General features: G+C 41.5%; 1 protein-coding gene across 2 annotated transcripts; it reads left to right on the top strand.

Moving 5' to 3' along the window:
* The first annotated feature begins 401 nt into the window (after positions 1–401).
* Positions 402–23,370, top strand: LOC131683850 (calcium/calmodulin-dependent protein kinase kinase 1-like). Of its 2 annotated transcripts, XM_058966204.1 has the most exons (7): positions 402–841; positions 1,415–1,707; positions 5,680–5,853; positions 5,926–6,106; positions 6,168–6,876; positions 13,811–14,003; positions 14,115–23,369. In XM_058966204.1, exons 1-7 carry the CDS (start codon positions 415–417, stop codon positions 14,151–14,153), a joined length of 2,016 nt encoding a protein of 671 aa, XP_058822187.1. In that variant the 5' UTR covers positions 402–414; the 3' UTR covers positions 14,154–23,369. The 2 variants fall into 2 exon arrangements, with proteins under 2 accessions (XP_058822187.1, XP_058822186.1); XM_058966203.1 differs by having other exon boundaries at positions 402–1,707; positions 14,115–23,370.
* The last annotated feature ends 786 nt before the right edge of the window (positions 23,371–24,156 follow it).

The raw sequence follows: 24,156 nt of genomic DNA, 5'->3' as shown, positions 1-24,156 counted from the left end.
TCGATATAAGTTTTGACCATAGTAGGTTATCTTTATTCGGTATAGATACTAACTCCAGCTTGCCTCGGTCTAGAGTCAACTCGGCCTTAATTTGCTCTCAGCCAATTTGGTAACCCTAGCTTTGTTTTAAATTGCATATCAAGCAATCCTCCACAACATCAATAACTTAAAACAAGGATATTCTTATAAATGTATGTAGATCTATTCTCGATAGAGTACAAGTTTTAAACAAGTTTTTTTTTTCAAACCACGTGGATAGCAAAGAAAAAGGTTTCTTGAAAAAAATTCCCAAAATGCCGTTTGTCGTAAGATAGCACAACAGCGACGACCTATCCTAGATATCTGCTTGACCGACGAGAAAATACTCCTCATTACATTTTCAACATTTTTCTCCACAGGCACCCGGCACTCGACATGGAGGGAACAGCACTAGCGCACAACATGGTACCATCCGTAGAGAGTGCCTCGGACGTGAAACTAGCACAAGAAGTTGAACGGAAATGTGGAAGCTTGGACGTGAATCTGGATAGAAAGTTCCTAAACAATAATAATAATAATACTAGCATGAAATGTTTGCAATTCATCACGCCCCCAGATCCGCCTCCACCGCCCGCACTATTGTTTGATTACGTAGTTGAGCAAAGCGTCCAAAGTCATCAGCAACACAATCTCCTAGATAGCGATCTTAAAAGTTTTGAAAATCTTAGCTTTAATAGCAATAGTGACAAGCAGTCAGTGAATAGTCAAGTAGGTAAATTAGCAACCAATTCACCTAGAGTTAACCCACGGCCAGTAGTACGAAGCGAAGATACAGACGTCGAAAAGGAAATGTCGAAAACAGGTACCGAATTAGCGAAACCACCCGTCAATTTGAATGTTACCAATGCCTCAACTAACCAACCAAGTGACCAAAACACAACGAATCCATCACCTCGTGTGACTCCGGTGTTAGTGAAAACTACTCCAGAAAACCCATTAATAACCATCAGTATCAACCATAACAACATGACTAACCAAAGACACCATTCCGTCATCCTACAACCTGCTCAGAAATCGAACGGAACCAACGCCTCTATACCTACTGTGAACTTGTGTGATATGTGTCATCCGAATTTTGAGCCACCTTTGCCTTCAATCACCACCGAAAGTCCGACTTTGTTCGAACAAGCTTGCGCGACTATGGGAGCCTCGAATGCTACTGAGGTAGCCGCCGGTGCCGGCGTGGTCGTAACCGCTTCTGCAGCCACATGCTCTAGCAAGCCACCCATCTACAACCACCACTATCAACAGTACCACCCATCCCCTTACTTCCCTTCCCATCACCAACCCCCAATCGGTCGTACTAACCTATCATCCCACAGTATTCGCTTTATGACTCAACACATTAAAATTTTACCGAAAACTCAATCTCTAGATCTGGGAGATAACGACGATCTGATAGAAGCAAGCAATAGAAGCGAATCACAGCTAGACATCAACACGGATGGTGTATCGTTCAGGGGCCGGGTGCTACCGAAGCTGCAACCACTTGACCAAACTCGACCAATATATCCCAATGTACCTTACAGTCCGTACAACAGTCCCTACGGTAGCCCCCGGAGTGGACGGCGGCGGGCTCCATTGCGTGAATCCCGGCGGGTTTCAATCGAACAGTCGGGAAGCTTTCTGCAGTTGAACCAGTACAAGCTGCTAGACCAAATCGGGCAGGTGAGTGTTAGTTCTAATTTAGCGTCAAGTATCGATTTTTTTGTGTTTACGTCTCAAGTATCGTTACCTGTTCCGGTGAGTAGCGGAGTAGCACGACACGGGCGGTCTCTTATGCTTATGCTCACATTTAATATGTGAATTGGTTTCTTGTCATTCGTCTTGACTCCGGTTTTGGTTGTGGTAGGCAGAAAAACAGATCCTAGCATATCTTGTTCCAAAAAACTCTTGAGACAGAGAAGGTAATCGCTTTTCGTTGCATTCTACTCTTCTCTGAATGTCATGTTTCGCCGGGATATACAAACAAGGTGAAAGTAGATTGTTCACATGCCGTTATATTCAATTGATAACTCTTCAGGATCTCGAATAGATAGATCGACAGTCATTCTGTGCAGTGCTGTGGCGATGGCTCCCCAGACGGCGCTGTTGAAAGCGAATTTTTTAGAGAGCAGACAAAAAACTTAAAAAAGCTCTGAGACTGCAGGACTAAATGTACAAAACCTTAACGTCTCAATAAACGGATGTGGGCTGCCACCCGTCCCAGCTCTTCGGCTCCCTTGTGCCATTCAGCACCACGACTCGGCTCCCTTGTGACATTCAGCACCGCAACTTCATTCTCGTAGTATTCAGCACCACTTACTCGCTGATCTCCCGACTTGTTCGCGAACTACTCGGTCTAGTCGTAGACGATGGACCAAGCTCTTCGTCGGAGGAGAATTCTGCGGCGAGAGAAGTTCTCCAGAAACCGAGCCAACCACCCAGGTGTCGAGGACAGTTCGTTGATTCCGGTGGAGCAGGGCGTCTCCTCGGTTCGCTGGTGCCCGACGACCTGCGACTGGTCTCGTCGCGGTCTACGCAGTCTAGTCCCTGGCGCTGAATCAAGATTACACCGACGGATAATTTCCTGGCGAAAGAAATTCTCCCGATACCGATTCTTCTTGGGTCTTCGCTATATTTCTACCTGGCCAACCGGTAGGGTGCCAGGGTCGCTCCAGAGATTGCAGGTGAAGCGACTCCTTGGCGTTCTCACACTTCGGGCACAAAAGTGACGTTGCGTGCCCGAACCGATAAAGAAACTCCCTAAAGCAGCCGTGGCCCGACAAGAGGTGTGTCAGGTGAAAGTTCACCATTCCGTGCTTTCAATTCACCCACGTCGACAGGTTTAGGATAAGCCGGTAGGTCCACCATCCCTTCTCCGTTATGACCCATTCCTGCTATCACCTCGCCATCGTATCGATTCTCACCATCTTCCTCACGTTTCTGGTGTTTCTCCGATTGTATCACTCACTATCCTCCGTATATGGGGATTATTCCGGCGATAACGCATACTGCCTACGATATTGTTTTGCCGGCCATCAGCCGGAACGTCCTGTTAAACTTTTCGCGGTTCTGCTTGGTTTCCAGCGCCGCACCTTAGGCGAGAACCCTATTTCGAGTATCAATGATGAAACACTAGGTAGTATATGTCTCGTATTGATTCTCGTTTGGCATGATCCTTGCTATTGAATTCGTTGCCTTCATCGGCTTCTCGCGGGCATAGTCAACGTGGTAGTTGAAGCTCAACCTGTCGTCAATTATCACTCCCCAGTTGCTGACAAAACCACCTTCGTTTTGTGGTGAGCTATCTGCAGCTTGACCCCGTTCATCCAACTCTCGATAGCTTCCATTCTCTCCGTGATCGACACCTTCACTTCACCTAGTGCCTCACCTATCACTGTTAGTGACACGTCATCCGCGAAACTCAAGATTTCCTGGGTTACCGCAGTATCAAGACCCCATCGTGCATCCCGTTCCAAAGATTTGGCCCATGAATGGAGCCCTGAGGAATGCCCGCTGTGACTCACATTTACCTCTGCCCTTCGTTCATCTCGCACATCAGCACTCTACTCTGAATGTAGCTCTTCAGGACTTGGTATGATGCAGCGCTGCGGCAATGGCTTCCCAGCTGGCGTTGTTGAACGAATTCGTCACATCTATCGTAACTACAGCGCAGTATCCTTCACCTCTTCGCTTCTGTTTAGATACCGATTGTCCGAATTATCTCCAAAGTCAATACTTATTTGCAAAATCCAAACTGCATCTTAGACAATTAAGGATTAAGGATAATTCTTTCAAGAAGTTTTCCGAGTGTGTCGAGCAGACATATAGGCTTATACGAGGCCGGATCGCCGGGTGCTTCATTGGCTGTGGCAGAAACACCGGCTTCTGCACCTTTCACATTTCGGGGGCCATAATCTTAACACTTCTGCAGCATAAATCGCAGCTTTGAGCGCCACGTTTGGTATTCCATCCGGACCGAGGGCTTTTTTTGATTTTAGTCGCATCGACGCCTCTTTGAGCTCGCCGTTAGTCACTTACCACTCGTCTGTGTTTGCTCCTTCCTCTTCGCCGTACGGTGTAGGTGAACAGGTAGTTGGATCGTGCTTCGGGAAGATAACCTCTACGATTATCTTTTGCTTACTAGGACACATTTCAGCTGGCGTTGACGGGCCCTCATCTTCGTCATCACGACTCGGTACGCGTCCCACAGTGATTGGCTTCTACGTCTCAGCATGGCTCCTTATGGCAAACTGGCTTGCTAAGCTTGATCTCCCGTTTTGAAGCGGCCCTAGCTTCCCAAAACGTCACCTTGCCCTCCTCTCTCATTCTCCGATCTTGCTCTCTGAGCACGCCTTCTGGCTCTGAGACAAACAGCGCGTAGCGTACTGAGCGATTCATTTAACCAGTAAGCTGGACGCCGTCTACTGCGTGTCTCCAGTTTTCGCGTCATTGTAAAGTCACAAGCCGTCACAATTCTTCTTGTTGGATTAGCCCCTTCAACGTTTCCGATCACTGTGTCTGGCCGAAGTGCCCCTATAAAGAGGTCTTTGTTGTAGGCTTACGTCTTCCATTTTAGCTTGCCGGTCGACCTTGTCCGTGTAGTAGAAGAATTCCATTGGCCGATGCGGTAGCGAATCGCCTGGTGATTGCTATGGGGATACTTCTCTCCAGTCCATTTACGCCGTCAGTGAAGGACCACAGAATTTGATATCGCTGTTCGTTTTGTAAACCAATTAGCTCCCAGTTTTATAACAATACCAGGAGCCATTTGGCTCTCCGCTTCGCCATGATCTACACGATTTAGTCCTCGGCGCTAAACCTAGCCTCCACTGTTGAGTAGTAATCGTGATTTCCTCTCAACTCAGTATGTCTGAATTCAATCCCAGTCTAGATTGTTAGGATTTTCTGGGGGGGAAAATCTCTGGTCACGTCTTCCTTCTGAAAGGAAGTAAAGCTATTGATCCCGGCCCGCGTGTTTATTGGTTGATATCTAAGGTCCAGATTATGTAGTCGCTTCTCTGACGGCAGTGGTAGTTACTCGGCATATAAAGAGTGGTGTACAGAAAATGAATGTACCAAAAGTTATGGGCAGTATGAATATGATCAATCCAGATTTTAATGACATTTCATCCTTGTCAAGCAAAGCAACGCCTTGTATTATATTCCGTAGCGGAACTTGACCCTCTGTTTCGACTAACTTCTCTGCTGATTTTTAATATGTCCACAGAAGCAGAGCTAGTGTTACGACCCTACTACTCACTAAAAATCCTTCCTGGCAGGTACTCGAACAGACGACGAGTGGAGTGGCTTATGAACTTACTCTCAGACGTACCTTGACAGTGTGTTTTGATATTCGTTCATAGTTCGGACGGAGTTCTACCTAGATTTGCGATGTAATTCTTTCATTTGGATGTTGATGTTAAATTATCAAGATGCCATCCATGAACAATGTAATACCAATTCTCTTACAGTGTGTCAAAAACAGAAGACGTCATGTGCCCAACACTTTGATGCACTATGTAAGAAAGCCTAATATAATCAAATAGTGCGGAACGTCTCATTATCCGAATACATTGCCGCAAGCTTTACTATCCACGGGATGGTGTCCATATTTTTGAATAAACTTTTAATATGCAATATTCACTTTATTTCCAGGGTTCATACGGGCTTGTCAAACTAGCCTATTCCGAAGAAGATTCGACACATTACGCTATGAAGATACTGTCCAAACGCAAGCTTCTTCGTAAGGCCGGACTCATGCGCCGAGGCCCAAAGCGAGGCACATCCCCTCTCGATCGAGTCTACAGAGAGATTGCGGTACTGAAAAAGGTAATTATTCTACTCTACATCTTTATGAAAATGGAATAAATCTATGATTTCAATTTGCCTGTTCTATTCCAGTTGGATCACCCCAATGTGGTGAAACTAGTCGAGGTCTTGGATGATCCTTTGGAAGATTCATTATACCTGGTGTTTGAACTGGTGCAACATGGAGAAGTTCTCAGCGTACCAACTGATAACCCACTGAGCGAAGAACGTGCTTGGAACATCTTTCGTGATGTTATACTAGGAGTTGAATACCGTAAATCCTCACAGCTGATTTTTTTTTAGATTAGTAATATATGCAACTTTTCTACTTATAGTTCATTATCAGCGAATAATTCACGGCGATCTGAAGCCAGCCAACTTGCTGCTCTCCGATACGGGTAGCGTTAAAGTGGCCGATTTGGGTGTATGTAATGAGTTCCTCGGTGAAGATGCCGCCATGAACAATGGGTCTACGGCTGGTACGCCTGCTTTCAGGGCACCTGAAACACTGCATCCAGGTCAGCTCGTCTACAATGGTAAGGCAGCTGATATTTGGGCACTTGGTGCAACCCTGTACGCTCTAGTCCACGGAAATGTTCCTTTCATTGCTACGTCGGTTCCTGGTGTGTACGAAAAGATAAAAAATGAGCCCCTGCAATTCCCTGCTACCAGTACAATCAGCCCAGAGCTCCGGGATCTAATTGAAACTATGCTGGACAAGGATCCCCAACTTCGGATAACGCTTCCACAGATCAAGGAACATTGCTGGGTGACTAAGTTCGGGGTGCACATGCTGCCAAGTGAAGAAGAAAACTGTCGATTGGTGCAAATTAACGACGAAGACATGACCAGCGTTGTAAAAAGCATTCCCAAATTGGATACCCTGATATTGATTAAAACTATGCTGAAGAAACATTCTTTTTTGAACCCATTTATGAGAGCGATCTCCGGGCAGGTGTCACAGATCGCTGGTTCAAGAATTGAGCGTTTTAGTCGCTCTGGTCGATCCAACTCAGCACCAGGAGATTATCATACTTCTGAAAGGTAAGTTTGTTATCAAAAGTACCAACTGCTAAAGGAGCATGTTCATGGTCCATTCATCATCATCATTTTAGGCCAACAATCCGGGTGCACCGAATCATGACCGAATGTCTTGAGATTTCTAAACTCAATATTGGGCCGCCATTTTACCGTCTCGCCCGCCGCTAGCTTCGTCAGATCCTAACCGTTTGCACACAGTCAGTAAGTGTGGAGTTCACCCATAGGTTGACGACCTATTCCAGGTTTTCTGTTGATCATAACTTTTGCTGGTCTCGACTTCCGGTATTCGGGCTACATGTCTACCCTACTGCAATCTACCATGTGTTATCAGCCTTCCGATGTCAGCATGTTTGTATACTTGATACCGCATGCGGCATTCTCCTCTCAAACACACTGCGCACTGAGAAACAGGCAGTATCAGCGATTTGAATAGTACAAGTTTTGGAGGCATTTGTAAGCTACGGGACTATTGTTGACTACGCATACCATAGAGAGTTGCAGCCGCATTTTCACCTCGCGACCAACATCGTTGTCACATGTCACTTCTTTCGCATAGCACCATCTTCTTCTCTATAACAGCGATTTTAATTCTTTTTAATTTACGGGTTTTAAATCTGTAACGAAGGACGACCTAAAGTTTCAAAATCAATTCATTTGAGTGTTCAGTCGGCTATGTGTGTCTGACGTTTTCGTTGGAGAACGAGAGATCCACGATCGCATCCACTTTGTTCATGAAGCGACGATACTTCTCAAGCTTGACCGTGAATCCATACTCCAAGACGTTGTTGGATACGGTACAGACGCTGTTTGTGTTCCTTGGTGGTGCAATCAGTAACTAGAATATCATCAGGATACAGACTTGTACGTCATTCATGATTTGCTTAAACCAATTAGCAAATCATGGATGCCATGTTGACTTTGATTTCATTTGTATTTCCACTCTTAACACCAGTAGAAAGTTGGCTGAAAATGATAGCACCCCTTATGATAATCTCCTGCTTTCTTTGTTGACCTTGGCTTAAGGATATGATATGGCACAGATCGATGAGGCTGAATATCGTAAAATTGGCCATCCGATTGAACATGTCTTCTGAGAGCGGTAATCGGTAGATTTGTGCGCACTGTTCAATCCCATGAAAAAATCTACGCAAATATGTTCGAAGCAGCTTGCGGCCTATCTCGAAGATTTCTCAGAACCCTTTCGACTTGATCCATCTATCCTACTCGCTGCGTACCTGTCCTCCACGTACTTCTGGGATTAGTTTCGAGAACCAATTTTCGCAGTGCGGTTACGGTAAGTTCGCGGTGCGGTTACGGTAAGTTGTCTCGATTTCTATACGGATATGTGCAGTGCAAGTAACTCTAATGAAGTGTGGATTGATCCCGACGAAATTGGAGCTATGGCATCGTCAGTTCAGCCACCTAAACGCGCGAAGCCTTGAGAAACTGATATGATCACGGGGCTCGAGCTTACCGGTGCGAAAGTCAACAAAACTGTTGTATGCGAGCCGTGCGTCACGAGGAAGCAGACCCGGGAGTTGTTTCCGGATCGCTGCGAGAAGCGTTCGTCGCGTGTGCTGGAGCTAATCCACTCGGACGTATGCGGACCAGTGCACAGTGGGACGAGCCTGGACTTAAGTCCATATATGAATGTTATGCGATATTCTCGCCAGTATTTTTCTTCTATCAGCTGAGCCATCAAAGACATTTTTGCGAGATTTTTGGCAGCTTTTTTAAGGGCATATTTCAGGTGTTTTTGCATAATTTGACCAACTACATCCGGTTATTTTCGTTTTTCAAAGGATTGGTTGATTTTATGCATTGCATTACTTTACCAAAATTATCCGCGTGATAAAATTACATCATAAAATCGCCAAAATAAGTCACTAGTTGGTTTAGTTAGTGTTTAGATAACTGTTTGTCATAAATTTTTATTGAATTCGAACTTCTAATGCGATAACAACAACGACGCCCGTGAATGCCCGCGATCACACTATACTCATTTGAAAGCTTTTAATTTTCTCTTTAAAATGCTAGTATAAGTATATGCTAGTTTTGCGAAAACTTGCGATAAAATTAAAAAATTAAGTAAAATTTTTAAAAAACTGTGGATGGAGACGCATGGTTATTACTGATATTGAATTTGAATAATCACTTTATAGCTAGAATAATGACACGAATACATTCACAACTGTCAAATAGTATTGAGAGCATGATGAACAAGGGTTTTACTAGTGATCAAGAGTAAGGAGCCGAGTGGGAAGTATGTTTTTTAAATGGTAGAGGCATTAAGAATGTTTGAAAATCAGTAACAAATTTCAACCATCTGAAATAGGTTATAAAATGTTTCTGGAACTATTTCTTGCTAACTTGCGCAATAACTGTCAAATAGAGTGAATACAGTTGAGCTCTAGTCGTTTGGTGAGAGTATTTTGATCCGAATTTGTATAGTACTGATATAGCTTAAGGGTATGCGATATTATCAAATAAAATAACACCATTTTTAAATGAACCATATACACGAAAAAAGGGTTTTGGATTTATTTTTATTTAAGATATAAAATAAACAATCTAAGTAACTTAAAACACACCTACGAAAAAAAATCGTTGACCATCTTGATGATTAGTGAATGCAATAAAACATTCCACTAAGACGCTCAAATTGTTTGTTTTGAAAATGATAGAAAATGTAGCTTTCATATCAAGTAACCCACTAATGAATTAAATATTCCAAAATTATTATCCGTAAAAGCAAAATAGTCATTTCTGAAGCCCATAATGAGATGTCCATTAATTCGTTTCAATATGGAAAACAAATTCCAAAATAATATTTGAAAAAAATCATTATAAAAGACAAAATATTCTCTTTTGAGCCACTCTAATAAGTAGTAAAGTTAATTTCTATTTGCATAATTAAAATAGAAATTCAGCGCACAATAACTTCTTTAAACAAATTTTTGAACCTTCACAACAAAATAATTTTTTGAGCCACCCTAACGTATAATGAATTTTGTTTGCATGTGTTAATATCAAAAACGATTTAGCACACGAAAATAATATTCACAAATTTTAAGAACGATTTCGAAATAAATTATTTTTGAGACACCCTAATGATTAGTAAACGCTTATTTTTGAAATGTTTTAATAGATTCAGATTCCCCCCTTATTTCAGCAACATTACAATGTGGAGTACGCGGCGCGTACATTGAGTGCTGTGAACTACGTTCAGAATGTACCAAACTCACTTGCGGAGGCCAAGAAAAGGGACGATTGGTGCAAATGGAAGAAAGCCGTCGAAAAGGAAATTAATTCTCTGAAGAAGAACTAGACTTGGAGTCTACAACAGCTGCCGCCAAACCGAACACTCATGACTAGTAAGTGAGTGTTCAAGGTTAAGGTTGGAGAGAGAATCGGCAAAAATCAAAAACGAAAAAAGCAGTTTTTTTCCACACCGAGTGTTAGATCTTCATAAAAATCAATCAGCAGTACTGTAACAACATTTTACATAAGCTGATTGATTTTTATGAAGATCTAACACTCGGTATGGAAAAAAACTGCTTTTTTCGTTTTCGATTTTGGCCCATTCTCTCTCCAACCTTAAGCGAGGAGTGAATGGAAAACCCGATCGTCACAAGGCTTGATTGGTTGCGAGGGGTTTCAGTCAAAGATACAGTTTTGACTACTGTGAAATGTATTCCCCTGTGGCGAAGTTGGACAAACTCAGAACGATGCTGGCTTTGGAAAACAGCTTAAAGTGGCGAAGTTGGATAAACTCAGAACGGTGCTGGCTTTGGAAAACAGCTTAAAGAGATCTTAATGGTGCAACCCGAGGGATTCGACGACGGGACAAACAGAGTATGTCGCCTGCTGAAGGTAATATATGGCCAAGATCGTGGAACCTTGCAGCACGAATGTCTGTACATCCGGAATATCGGATACAAAACGGTCATTATTGTGCCGTATGTGGACGAGTTTGTTGTGGCAGGGACTTCTCTAAAGGCGGTGAAAGAGGTGAAGCGCTGTTTTTCGTCCGAATTTGAGAGGCGAGATTGAGAGTTTCTTGGGAATGCGGATCGGTATAGATCCCGAAATAGGGGTGTTGCGCGGGCTTGTTGGTTGTCAAACGTATGCGTCGCTTACAAGGCCAGATCTGTCAGCAGCAGTGTATTTCTTCAGTCAATTTCAAAGCTGTCCGACTGATGAGCACTGGACCTATCTCAAGCGTGTGTTGAGATACATCAAGGGATCACTGGACATCGAACTGATTCGAATGCTCCGCTGGTTGAGATGCCACGAAATTACTAGCTACTCGTGCAAAATATTACCTACACGGTAATCACAACAAAATTTATTATAACTATGAAGTACGCATTTTGAAGGGAAAGTGGGACTACCCATAAAATGAATATATTGTTTTTACTCTCTCTTGTGTAAACAGAATGTACATCAGCATCTGCATACTTTCTACTCAACACAACAAAGTAAAAAAATGCATAGCTGTGACTCTTTCAACAAAGTATAAAATGGGTAATTTATACTCATGTCTGCAAAGCTTAATGTATAGTTTTTACTTTCTTGAAGAAGTAAAAATACCTATTTGTTACTTCTTAGAAGAAGTGAGTAATGCGTAAATAAAATTTTTGTTCTTCAATTTCCTTTAGAGAAGTAAAAAAAAAACATAAATCTTTATTTATCTAAATTTATTTAAATACAGTCAGTATTTAGGGGCTATGCGCCGAAATCGACGCACGCATTATGTAGGCTAAGAGTCGGGAGCTGTTATTTCTAACTTTGTAACACTAAACTTGATCATAACTTTGTAACACTAAACTTGAAACTTGATATTTTAAAGAAATTCACCAGAAGGAAGCATACGTACCATAGCACCTTTATATGATTTATAATGAGGTTAAGATTTTTTGTCCATATTTCTCTGCCTTCGACAAATAATCGCGGAAGTAAAAGAGAAATGTTGTTTGCAACACGAACACTTATTTGAAAATGGCCTCACGTCGAAGTGTAAATTTTCTTTTCTCTATGGGATATACTTTTTACGCATTTTTCTTCGTTGTTGACATTCTCGAAAATGCGTAAAACATACTCTTCGTTCATAACTAAAATCTTATCACTTTTTGACGTATAAATGATATTCTCAAAAATGTGTGAAACATAGTCATAAAAGGGGTAGTCTAGATTTACCGTACAATGCTTATCATATAGAATGCGGATGAACCCCGAAAAAGTGTTCCAAGTTATCAATTATAGTCCGCCGTCGCGTGTATCTTTTCAAATTGTTTCGATTTCTACCTTTTCTTAGTGTTTTCGGGACGGCTTGTTGGGCCTGCGCAAACCCTCTGTCTCATCGTTTCGTCTCATCAGAATCGGACATCAACTTAGAACCAGGACTACACTAGCGCCAGATTGACGCTAGCTACAAAGCACGGAAATATTGTTTGTGTTCCTGAGCAAACCCCTAATCAAGCGTGATGTTCTGCGAGAAAAGTGTAGTATATTAACCTTGGTCATTCCTTAGAAATAAATAAATATATTTGGCAACACAGTTGTTCATAAACAAAATCGCGTGCTGTTCAACGGCCACTTCTTGCTTCGCTTAAATGAATAAGTAATTAAAAGTATGATTAAAGTTACGAGTGTCTCGCGCGTATTACTCCCATAAAGAAACTTCCCACATACATAACATTTTGGTACCAGAAGTGGGATCTGGATACTAAACACGGTTAAAGAGCGAAAAGTTCACTAGTCCCGGTGTAAAGTACAGTTCCGCAAACGAGGTCACAATTCTCAACTGAGTAGTTGCATCCTAATATCACGATGCAGGATCCGGAGCAAATGGTTGAGTTGTGCCGGGTGTTGACTGAAGCTCTAAAGGTCGCTGTAGGACAAGTAAATATTGGACATCAAAATCCCCCAGGAGATGCCGCAGTACAGCAACCGAAACCACCGTCTTTTTCGATGAATGAATATCGCTTGTCAGAAGGAAGTTCTGTCGCCGATTACTTTAAGCGATTTGAATGGGCGTTACAGTTAAGTGCTATTTCGGAGGAGCAGTACGGAAACTACGCTCGCGTACATATGGGAACCGAGCTTAACAACGTTTTGAAGGTTTTGGTTAGTCCGAATGATCCAGCACAAGTAGCATACAACGAACTTCGGGACAGGCTAATTCGTCATTTCGACCGACCAAAAAATAAGTTTGTGGAGAGTATTAAATTTAGTGTTTTCGGGATGGCTTATTGGGTCTGCACAAACCCTCTGTCTCATCAGAGGACTTCGCGTTTCGTCTCATCATAATGGGACACTAACTTAGAGCCAGGAATAAACTAGCGCCAGATTGACACTGGCTACAAAACACGGAGATATTGTTTGTGTTCCCGAGCAAACCATTAATCAAGCGAGTTGTTGTATAAGAAAAGGGGTTTGGATAATACGAAGGCGAAACGTATATTTCATTACAGGTGTTGTGGCATTCGCAAGTGGGTTTACCCAGCTTTTCTCCTTAGGGAGAAATACAGCAAAGAGCTATTTATTCTGTCAACAGTAGAGTTTATAGCCCATAATACATTGTATTGTTTTTACACAAAAATGCTCCTTTTTTCGGTTTTCTAGATGGTTGGTCTTATTTAGGGTGTTTTCAATATTAACATGAGCAGTATGGCCATTGACGTTTATATGTACATTTCTCTCGGTGTTATCAAAACTTTTGACATAGGTCCAGACAGGATACCCTATATATCTTGAAACAAAAATAGGAAAATTAAGCTTTTCCCATACAAAATATGAGTTAATCGCGGAAATACTTCCATTCGATCAACTAAGTTGATATTTTCAGGGGACCATTTCAGGCATCAATATTTTCATAATAACGTTGCGCCAGGAACCAAGCAAGAATTTATTAATCAATTCTCTTCTTTTTTAGGCAACCTTCAAGCGAATCTCTTCTGCCGTCAGTAACTGAAGGCGTATCCAGTCCGTCAGGCAGTCCGGAAGAGTTACTTTCTCCCGGTAAAATACCTTCCAACCCGATTTCAGCTCCTCACGAAGATTCGTGCAATCCCGATCCCGTAGCCGCGGAACCGTTGGAACAGCGCAATATGGACACCGACCATATGGTAAATGATGACGCCACAGCTTAGAATAGTCTTCTGCTTTCTGTAGTTAAACTTCTTTCTATATTTAAGCAGTCATTGTTTTGAATTTAATTTCTCTCTTTTTATTTTTAGAATATTCCAAATCGTGCTTACCTAGAATTTCTGCTCTAAAACGATGATAGTGATTTCCACTTTCATAAAAACTCCCAAAGATTTTAGAATGGAAACAATCACACAAAACTATTATTGTTCGGCTGTATAATCAACGTGATATGTGAAAACGTGAATTTTTATTTTGTTTCATGTTTGACTTAAATAGACATTATTCCGTCTGCTCGTAGGAAATGTTACATGTAAGGTGTTTCCTACTTTGAAATAATCGAATTTTATCCGTACTTAGTGTGTGTATACAGAATTTTGACAGTTTTTCAAATCTAGAAGTTATCAGAAATGAACTAGCCGTAAAGAATAGCTTTGATCAGATTTTAATTGTATAAAACACAAAAAACAAAACAAAAGCAAATGAGAAAAAATGTACATAAATATTTTACAGTTTTTGCTCTTTTTTAAGATGTAATATACTAAAACAAACGTTTTTAAAAATATGATACTTATACTCACCATTTTGACCAAAAATTGAAAATATAATTTACAACGGTACGATATTATTAACGACATTCTGCTCAAAAGCACAGTGTCGCAAATTCAGAAGAATAACGCTTTATTACTTACAACTGTCAAACTAAAACTTGTCATAACAAAACATGAATTTGGCCAAAAACGTTAGCAAGACATTAATCAATACTTGCAAACTTAAGCGAGTTAGTCAACTCACTTCTTAAATCTTATGAGGAAAAAAAACTTTCATATTACATTAAATGTAGCAACAAATAGTTTTTTGGCATTACTCACGTTATCAAATTACTATATAGCGAGTTAGTGTTAACCAATTGAGCAACAACAAATAACCCATGATGATAGATTTCCAGCCATGTAAGCTTTAATACAAACAACACTTTTAACTAATGGACTTGAACTGTTGATAATTTCCGTGTTGTAACATACACACGTCGGGACCATTCTGTTGTTTAGGATGTTCCTAACTACCTGCACTAAACGCCTAAACTAAACGATACATTCGAAGTAATCTGTGTAACGTAATCTCCTCTTATACTACTAAATCGCACACTAATCACTATTCACCATGACACTTTTATGCCCTTCTAATTGATAGCTTTTTCGCGCCAAAAATCATTCCAAAAACTGATAGAGTCAATACAACGAGCAAAAATTGAATGTTAAAGCTAAAACCTTCGTGATTGTCGTGATTCCATTTTGAATATTTAGAAGGAAGCGACTGTACCCTGTTTAAAGGTTTATCATTCACAGTTTTTAGATAATAATACATTGCTTTAGAGTTTTAACTAGCTTACTACCAAATGTTGCAACTATTTATAACAAAAATCTGATGCTGATGGTAGAATTTAATTACTCTTAGACGTATCAAATATAACCAAGGAAAAAAAATTGTACAGAATTTGGCCCTTCTCGTTTGAAATAATATCTACGCATATCAAAGAGAAAAATCAATGCAAACTTACTTATTCGGATCACTAAACTGGCAAATCTCACTCATTAATGTGACATTTTTCAAACCACTCTAGAATAGCATGATAAGCATCAACGATCAGTTCAAAAGTCCGAAAAAGATGACCACCTTGGAAAAATAATCCTAATTTATGAAATTACGATGCTTAAATTAATAAGTAATGTTCGAGTTGTTTTGGAGCTCTCAACAGATCTTCAATTAAATCATACAATTTCCAAATTAAAATCATTTGTTGCATACATTATTCGATATTTTCATGTTTAAATTTTGTATTCATTTGCACAAAATACACAGATTAAAAAAATATGCAGATACAGTTTTGGCTGAGTGGATGCTGTTCATTCGCCTGTTGAAAACTAGAAAATCCAACCAGTAATAAAAGTTGTTTTTTCTTGTTCAGGGCTAATCCATCTTGTCGGAAGTAGTGCGCATTATAGTGCAACATTGTACGAATACTGCGCAATACATTTGATGTGATTGCATCGTTTCGGACAAGAGAAAATACGGTTGTCTCTGGTTGGATTTTCCAGTTATGTACACAAAGACCCTTCAAAAGATCATTTCGATGAATTTCCGATAGTCGGAAAACAGTATTGTCGCGCTTATAATAAAATCTCACATTGCGCGCGTCTGAAAGGTACATCAAACATAGCCGCAGTTGCTCCGCCAGCCGATTTCACTGGAGCCACTAGACAATGAGACAGTCGAACATAAGCAAACTGTAGGAGTGATAAGCAGTCTCTATGAATGTAGAGGGTCTTCTCTTGCATTGTTTGTTTATTTCTCTACCTGATGTGCGCTTTTCGAAAGCTCGAAGGAATAAGCTTCTTATGAATTCATATAGGCGGTTGTCACGCGCCTATCTGAATTGACCTTTCATATAATCGCAAATCGAGCGATTATACTGCAAGGAACAATATAAAAACTCTAGAAATAAAACCGCAGAGAAAAAAACAACATTTTGAGCACGTTTGTCCTGGCATTGCATGGTAATACGTCCAATGTTGGGCATGTTCAGGAGTGTTTCAGTATAGACGTTGAGAACTGACATACAAGTAATGTTTTCAAAGTGTGTAAGAAATGAAACTGTCGTTTTGAAATGCCACCAGCCAGCAGCTACTTGCCACTTGCCGGCACTACGATCGGTTATCAAACGCTATACGAGCGTTGCGTGCAAACTTGGATACAAAGGTGATCCATGCATGCGAACCTGTATGCTATTTTCAACGCATTTTCAATTAAATGTTTACACAAGTTTTTCGAGAAAGTTTATTCTAGCTTATATGTCTGTTCTCTGTGGTATAGATTCATAAATTTGACAGTTCTTTGATACTTTTTCCAGGCTGTTTAGCGGATTAGTGTCACTTATACTCCGGGAGGCCTTTTTTGGTAACACCATTTTTATATCAACCACAGATACGCATATTTCGCATACTAATTATGTGCATCATGGCACTGAAGATGCAGATAAGTAGTATGCAAAATATATGTATCCGTCGCAGATACAAGTGAATAGTGGAATTACATTACAAAACAAACCCTTACAAGGTATAATAGTTCTTTAACTCTCGAAAAGGAAAGCTGAAATTGTGACTCCAAGAAGCATCGCATCTAAGACCCAATGAAATCGAAAGCTTCATTTTTGTCGTTTTATCAGTGAGCAAATTAAAAGCCTGAAAACGCTCGATCGTATTTCAAATTACAAGTTCATTGAAACTAGAGAACTGTAATTAGCCGGGCCACTGAGACCCCTTACCTTTTTGAGGGTTAATATTGTGATTTCTGACCGCTCATTTACAACCACAAATGTAAAGTCAAACCAAAGAAGTTTTGTTTGTTTTCCTCACGAAATACCTAACCTCAACAGGTTTTGAAATGCACAATTTGTCTTACGCCACTACAGCACTCGTTGTCCCCTACCGTCGGTCCGGTCTGTCCAGCGCTCGGGCGAGCATTTGACGCGCTGAAGATGTCTGGTGCTGCCGCGCCAGTGACATGCGAAGGTTTTCTATGACTACAGCTGGGCCAAGATCTCTACGGCTGGAACAAGACATCTGGAATAAGACGTCGGTGGGCGTGCCTCTTACTGGTTTCCAGACGAATGTGATACCTAAAGGAGCTTATATTCTCAGGTATCACATTCGGCTCCACTGCCCATGATGAAAGGGTGGCGGAATTTCCCCAACTCAAAGGCGGATACAGCCGCCACAAAGTCAGACAGTACAACGACTGATCTATTTTCTGTTTTCTGAGTAAAATCGAGCGTGATAGCCGACGCCTCGGCAGCGAACACCGAGCATGTCGCCGGTAGGCGGAATAGAGCCTTTCTCCTATTGCGCTTACTACTTATTAGGTCGGAATAATCACCGATCTTCGGGCCGTCGTTGAATATCCATGTTATGTTTATACCTGGTAGCTATGAGTTGGTTATATTTAGCGCTGGCCTCCCTGCCTCACGGCCCTCAGCTCTGTCGACAGACTTGTGTCCAAATTGGGTCCGCGATCGTGCCAGGGCCGCTCCCAACCTCAGTGCAGACGGGCGATTGGTGGTAGGTCTACGTCTGTATATTCCCGATAGATCTCGCTGACTATCTGTAGGAGGAAGCAGTCCTCTCCGACTATTCGCTCCAAAACTCTCAGGACTCTTCTAGCGATGGTGACGCAGCCACCCAACGAAGGGGGAGAATCCTGGCCTTGACACAGGCCGCTTCAGCAGGTGTGCTGCGGAGCAGGCCAGAAGCAGCGCCCTATCTCGTGGTATAGAAGGCTTAAAATATTGATGATAGCTTCCATATTGCAGGTCGTCAGCTGTACCCCGTAGAATATCCTGCTGTGTACTAACGCCTGGTCAATATTCAGTGCAGCGCTTGTGCCGGGAGCTGATTGTTTGAATTAGTCACAACCGGTTCCGGCAGCCGACTTTGATATTTCGAAAGCGTGACGCAAAGGGGAGGCGACGGCCTATGGCTATCCCCAGAATCTTTGCTTCCTTGCGGTAGGGAACAATCGCCCCGTCCAGCATGATCGGTTCGTTCTGCAGCTGTGCATAATAACGCTTACCGCACTAGAGCGGCTTGAACTTTACGACGGGTTCGTTTGATGGTCCTTCCCATTGCTACCAGCACGATGTCAATTGAGGTTTTATGGTAGTTTTAAAGCCACTGATAAAACTTAGATTACACTTGTAGCGTGCTATAAAACTTCAATTGCTACTTGGGAAATAAAGAGTTCATGGACACAAGAAACAGTGCGATGGCGAAGACTGGACCCCGTTGTTCTCCGAAAATGCTTCAGATTGGCCACCCTTCGATTCCCACCCGGAAGGTGCGGTTCTACAGATAGTCGTATAAGAACCGGCCCATGTTTACGGCGTTATTCCGGTTGGCCAGTTTCTGCAGTACTCCGTGACGCCACACAGTATTGTAAGCCTTCGTCACGTCGAGTATAGCGATGTTGGCGTGCAGGCCGCCGGTTACAGATTGACCTACCACCCCTCCAAAGCTGGTGAGGTAGGCAACCATTTCTGATCCAAGAGTTTACGCTTCTCCAATAAGTTCATCAACCGTCTGTTCACCATTCGCTCCACCGTCTTAACGAAACAGGGGAGCAAACTAATTGAGCGGCAATCATCTGGCATTCTGTTCTCTTGGCATCGCATTGGGATAGGAATTAGGAATTTAGCGTTTCCTTCCAAGAAGCTGGCGGTTCACCGACTCAGATGCGGTTAATATTCTCCATTATCGCCCGCTTGGCTACCAGCGGAGAATGTCGCATATGTGCATTGCCAACGTCGTCCAATCCGAAAACTTTACTGCGTACCGATTCCAATACCACACAAAGTTCACTTCCAGTGAAGAGCTGGTTGTATATTCGTCCTGAATCGTGTTCGAAACGGACGGGCCTACTCTCAACCCTTTGGAGGACGGCGTCTGTGTACAGGGTGGATCGTCGTTCACCCGTTAACGACAATAGCGTGGCAACTGTGGTGTCGCTTTCCGCTAAGGGCGTTGACTCTCCTTCAGAGCTCTGATGTCGAGGAGTCTAGAGAAATACCTTCTAAAAATCTGGTCCAGCTGGTGTTTTTGCGTCTTCTGTGGCTTTCCTGGCCTCGTTTTTGGCCTTTCTGAAATCATCTGCTCGCTAACGTCGGCGCGGGTCGCCCAGTGCAGTCTATTTAAGTGTCCGTAGCGCAGTTCGATGGGGTCTGATGACTATCTCGACCTCTGGGCACCATCAGTGCATCGCCTGTCGGGGAGGGTTCCCACTTTCCTGGGATCTAGGAAGCGGCAGCCCGATTCAAGAAGCTGGTGAATTCATCCGGCGTATATGACTTGATTTATCAGACTGTCGACGGTCTCCTCGTACCGAGTCCAATCCGCTCGATCATGAAGCCACCGCCTTCGACGGGTTGTTGAAGGTGGCCTCTGATCGTGCGTAACCTAGATAGGGAAGTGGTCACGGTTGCATGTGTCAGCAAGGACAGTCCACTCACAAAATCCGGCGAGCACCCCCGAGCAGATAGTTATCTCGATGGCGGATTCCGTCTATCCGCAAAGAAATGTCGAACTTACATCGATTAGAACAACGGCACGTGGAAACGGACAATCGTTTTGTCGAGAGTCAGATTTTCATTCGAGTTGTTAGGGTCTTCGATGAGATACTCTGGCCTTGGCAGTGTTAGTTAGATGATTTAAATTATACCTACCGGGTGCCAGGAGCAACCGGGAATCGGGCTAAATTTTCGTTGCAGAGAATTCTTCCTAGTGGCCCATCGGGTGCGAGGAGATCGAGAGACTTGAGCCGTTGTTGTTAAACTGATTACTATTAGGCGGAATGATCACCTGCTCTAGAGCCAAGCAGGGTGCGGGGTTCTGGAGGCGATCGTAGTTTCCATCGTTTGGGGTTGCTGTGTTGGTAGATTTTCCAGTTTCTGGTCCGATTGGTCTGTGGTAAATGTTTGTGAAACGGTAAAATGAATGCTAGTTGGGATATTATAGATACTTCGCTGTGTGAGTTTAAATGGTCCGGTGTCGACAGCCGCCGTGGTGTATAGGACATGTTCGAAACTTCCCCGATCGGGGTCGATATAGGTAGGCTTCGTTCAATATTGCAGTCGAGTTTTATGTTGTTTGTTGCACCCCAATCAACATTCTGTTGTTGGTTCAAAGCTATCCGGAAATATCGAGGGACACTTGGGGCACGTTGTAGCGAAAGCTCGATCGGGTTATCCTTTGCGTTGATTCTATGCTGTTTTTATTGGAGTTCAGAATATTCCCCGTTGCCCCGCTTTGTTGGCGTTCACTGCTCTGCCTTTAGTTCCGTGTGTTGGTTAGTTCTGCTCGTTCGTTTCGTTACTTTAAATAGATGTTTTTTAATTCTGACAGCCTCCGCCAGGTGGCCTTTCAGGCGTAGTATCTCATCGTCCCGCTCATTTTTGTGATTTCTCCCGTTAGTCTGTCGATAGTGCAGTTCTTCTCGTTTTTTCTCAACCCGAGCGGTCTCGAGCCTGTTTGGCACAGCTGGGTCCTCTGCGGTTTTGTGTAATCAATGCTCTTGCTTCGGGAAATGAAATGACTCTGGAGATCTTTTTCCACTTTTTCGATCTAGCTTGAATTTGCAAAATGTAAGTATTTAATATCCATGTTCGCATCAACTTTGTACTCCCTCGCAGACAAGTCTGTTCAACAAACGTCATGTCCATCTGCTGAAAACAAAGTGATCGTTTTTCCAGTTATCGAATAAATAACTATGTAGAGCTAGTTTTTGCAGAACTTTGATGTATTACACGCAACGCAAAATAAATTCTAAATTTCTATTTTAATGGCATGAAAATACATATAATTTTATTGATTTTTACACATGCACCACATGCCCCTAGGTTCAAAATCACTATCGCATACAGGTTTACGTGCGTAAATCACCATTGTATCTATATGTATGTATCGATTGCTGCACAATCGTATCGCCGACTAGTTGCAAATTGCTACTTGCTGATAGCATTTCAAAACGAGTTTTTTGGTTTCACACATTGAAATCTTAAGCTGGATGTCAGTTATCGGTGACAATATGTTTCATTACACTTTCCATTAAACTTTGAAAAATATCAATATTGAAAAGAAAATGAAGAAACTTTCAATTTAATTGTTGTCGCCAGTTTGTTTTTTTGTTCATCGCATATCTCAAGAGGATTACCAGAGGGCATTAAATGCAAATTTTGTTTAGACCAGATTGTAAGTTAGGCAACCTTGCCAAACGAACATCCAAACGCAATGTTCGCTGAAGTTTTTTGCTCATATTAAACCCACATTTTGTGTAGAAACCCGAACAAACAGGTTCGTGGCACCAGTTTTCTCATTCTCTCATTTGTCATCACTATCGTTTGGTGTTCGAGATGAACCTGTACATCGAGTCAAAGCACGTTTGAAAGTGAACAAGTGCAAGAAACTTTGTACAAGGTACAAACTTGTAGATGTGCATGTGAAGACTGCTGTAAGGAGAGTGATGCCAAAATTGGAACAATACCTAATTGTCAGTGTCATTTCAAACAAACAAACGACCTTGTAAATCCCTGACAGATAATAAAGTTCTATTTTGATAGTTGTCAACACAAATGTACTTCGATATGCATTGACTAAGCAATGCATAAACGTTTCCACGACATTCAAAAGCATACATTCATTTCAAATGCATAAAAATTAACCACTCACCAATAATGGCAAAGCGGTCAGATTTCTGCACGCGACGTCAATTTATGATCAACAATCTCTTATACTTACCATCAGTTTTCCCAAATGAACATCGAACACCATGTTCGCTCTAGTTCTGTGCAGTTGTGTGCAAACTCGAATGCGCTAATGCATACCAAAACACGAGCACATGTTCGTCTGCACAACCGAACCCCATGTACGTACGCGGTGTTCGTACACACAGGCTCTTGATACTAGTTTTCTCTTTCTTACACCCATCATCACTAGCATTGACCCATTCTGTTTTGTGTGTGCCTTTCTTATGTACGCACACGATGTTTAAACCTAAGTTTGCACATCGTTCGCTTGGGTGCGGTGTTCGATGCGAACCTGTACACAAAGGCAAAGCATGTTTGAGGTTGAACGCGTGCACGAAATTTTGTACACGGGTGCAAACTTGTCGATGTTCATGGGAAGACTGCTTACCATCCTTGTTTAAGACAATTTCTCCATCCTATCCATTTTCTCCTTGCCATTTGATTCTCAAATATCTAAGAAAAATTTCACTCGTACAAGATTAATATAATGATATTTTCAATGATTTGTAAATTATCAGAGAAGTTGTAGAAAGAATCAAAAAGGGAGCTTCGAGATTTGGAGATTTCTAAGATCCCTTTTTTAAATTATAAAATAAATAATAAAAAAGGAACAGGTCGCACAGAAAAACGTATATCACTTACTATTCTTTAAGGTTGCAAAGTCAACTTATTCCTTAAAACTCTTTCAATTTGCAGTGATAAGTAAGAACTTAATATCCAATTGGAGACAGCGACTGCGCATGAAAGTTTGCTGAATAATTTTGCCTATAGAATTTTGATACAAACAAGAGCAACAAAGTAAATACAAAATGTGATCCAATATTTTAACTAATGAAGAATGAGTAAATTGTTGATATTTTGAAGTTTTTCCTAATTATTTATGGAATTAATCCCAAATATTCAAAGTTAATTGTAGCATTTTTATGAGAAATAATCTTTTGAAGTAGTATCGCTGCGTCATCAGACAAATTTTAAAATATATTACAAAAGTTTTATTTTAACACAACGCTTCAACTCTCTCTCTCTTTCAATATCCGAATTCCTTCAAGATATTTTCAAACCAATCGGCTCCAGTGTTAATTCTTATACAACCCTTTGATTATTTCTGTAACAAATTCAGTTAGTTTATAGTTTTGCGAACAAGTACAGATTTGGTGCCGACTTGAAACATTGAGAGAGAACCTTGGGACTTGTGATCTAGTGGCAGATCACTCTAAGAATGTAGAAAAAAAATCATTTAATTTCAATTTTTGCATCAACTTCCCGAATAGAAATGTTGTTACGTTTGTATTCATTCAGATCAGCTTGACAAAAAGTTGAATAAAATAAACTTGTAAAAATACACAAAATTATAGATAATCGAAATATTACCCAAAACCGATAAGTGGACCCTACACGGGACAAGAATATTGTCAATAAAAATATTGTCAAGACTGCTTCAATACGTCAATCCCATTTGAATTCTATAGAATCAATATTTTCAAAATGTCTTTACACGGTCAATATATTGATCAATAATTGATTTATTGTCAATATGTCTGCTCGTGTAGGAATGTGCATTTGAATGTGAGCGAAAGTGGGAACGAAATTCGCTTGAAAATTACATCGCACACACATTAAGCGGCCCTTACACGTTCAATATTATTGTCAATACTAGAGACTAGAGAGTATTGACAAAAGTATTGTACGTGTAATGAAAAAAGTTGTATTGACGATGTGGATCTCAAATCGGATTGAAATATTGTAACAATATCGTCAATACTGGTATTGACAAAAATATT

Source organism: Topomyia yanbarensis, chromosome 2, assembly GCF_030247195.1.
Source record: "Topomyia yanbarensis strain Yona2022 chromosome 2, ASM3024719v1, whole genome shotgun sequence".
Classification (NCBI taxonomy): domain Eukaryota; kingdom Metazoa; phylum Arthropoda; class Insecta; order Diptera; family Culicidae; genus Topomyia; species Topomyia yanbarensis.
This window is presented reverse-complemented; position numbering and strand designations above follow the sequence as displayed.

Coding starts and splice junctions, on each gene's coding strand:
- LOC131683850 (XM_058966203.1), top strand. CDS start 415: ATGGAGGGAACAGCACTAGCGCACAACATGGTACCATCCGTAGAGAGT. Junction 5,854..5,925: donor AGATTGCGGTACTGAAAAAG/GTAATTATTCTA, acceptor GTTCTATTCCAG/TTGGATCACCCCAATGTGGT. Junction 6,877..13,810: donor GATTATCATACTTCTGAAAG/GTAAGTTTGTTA, acceptor CTTCTTTTTTAG/GCAACCTTCAAGCGAATCTC.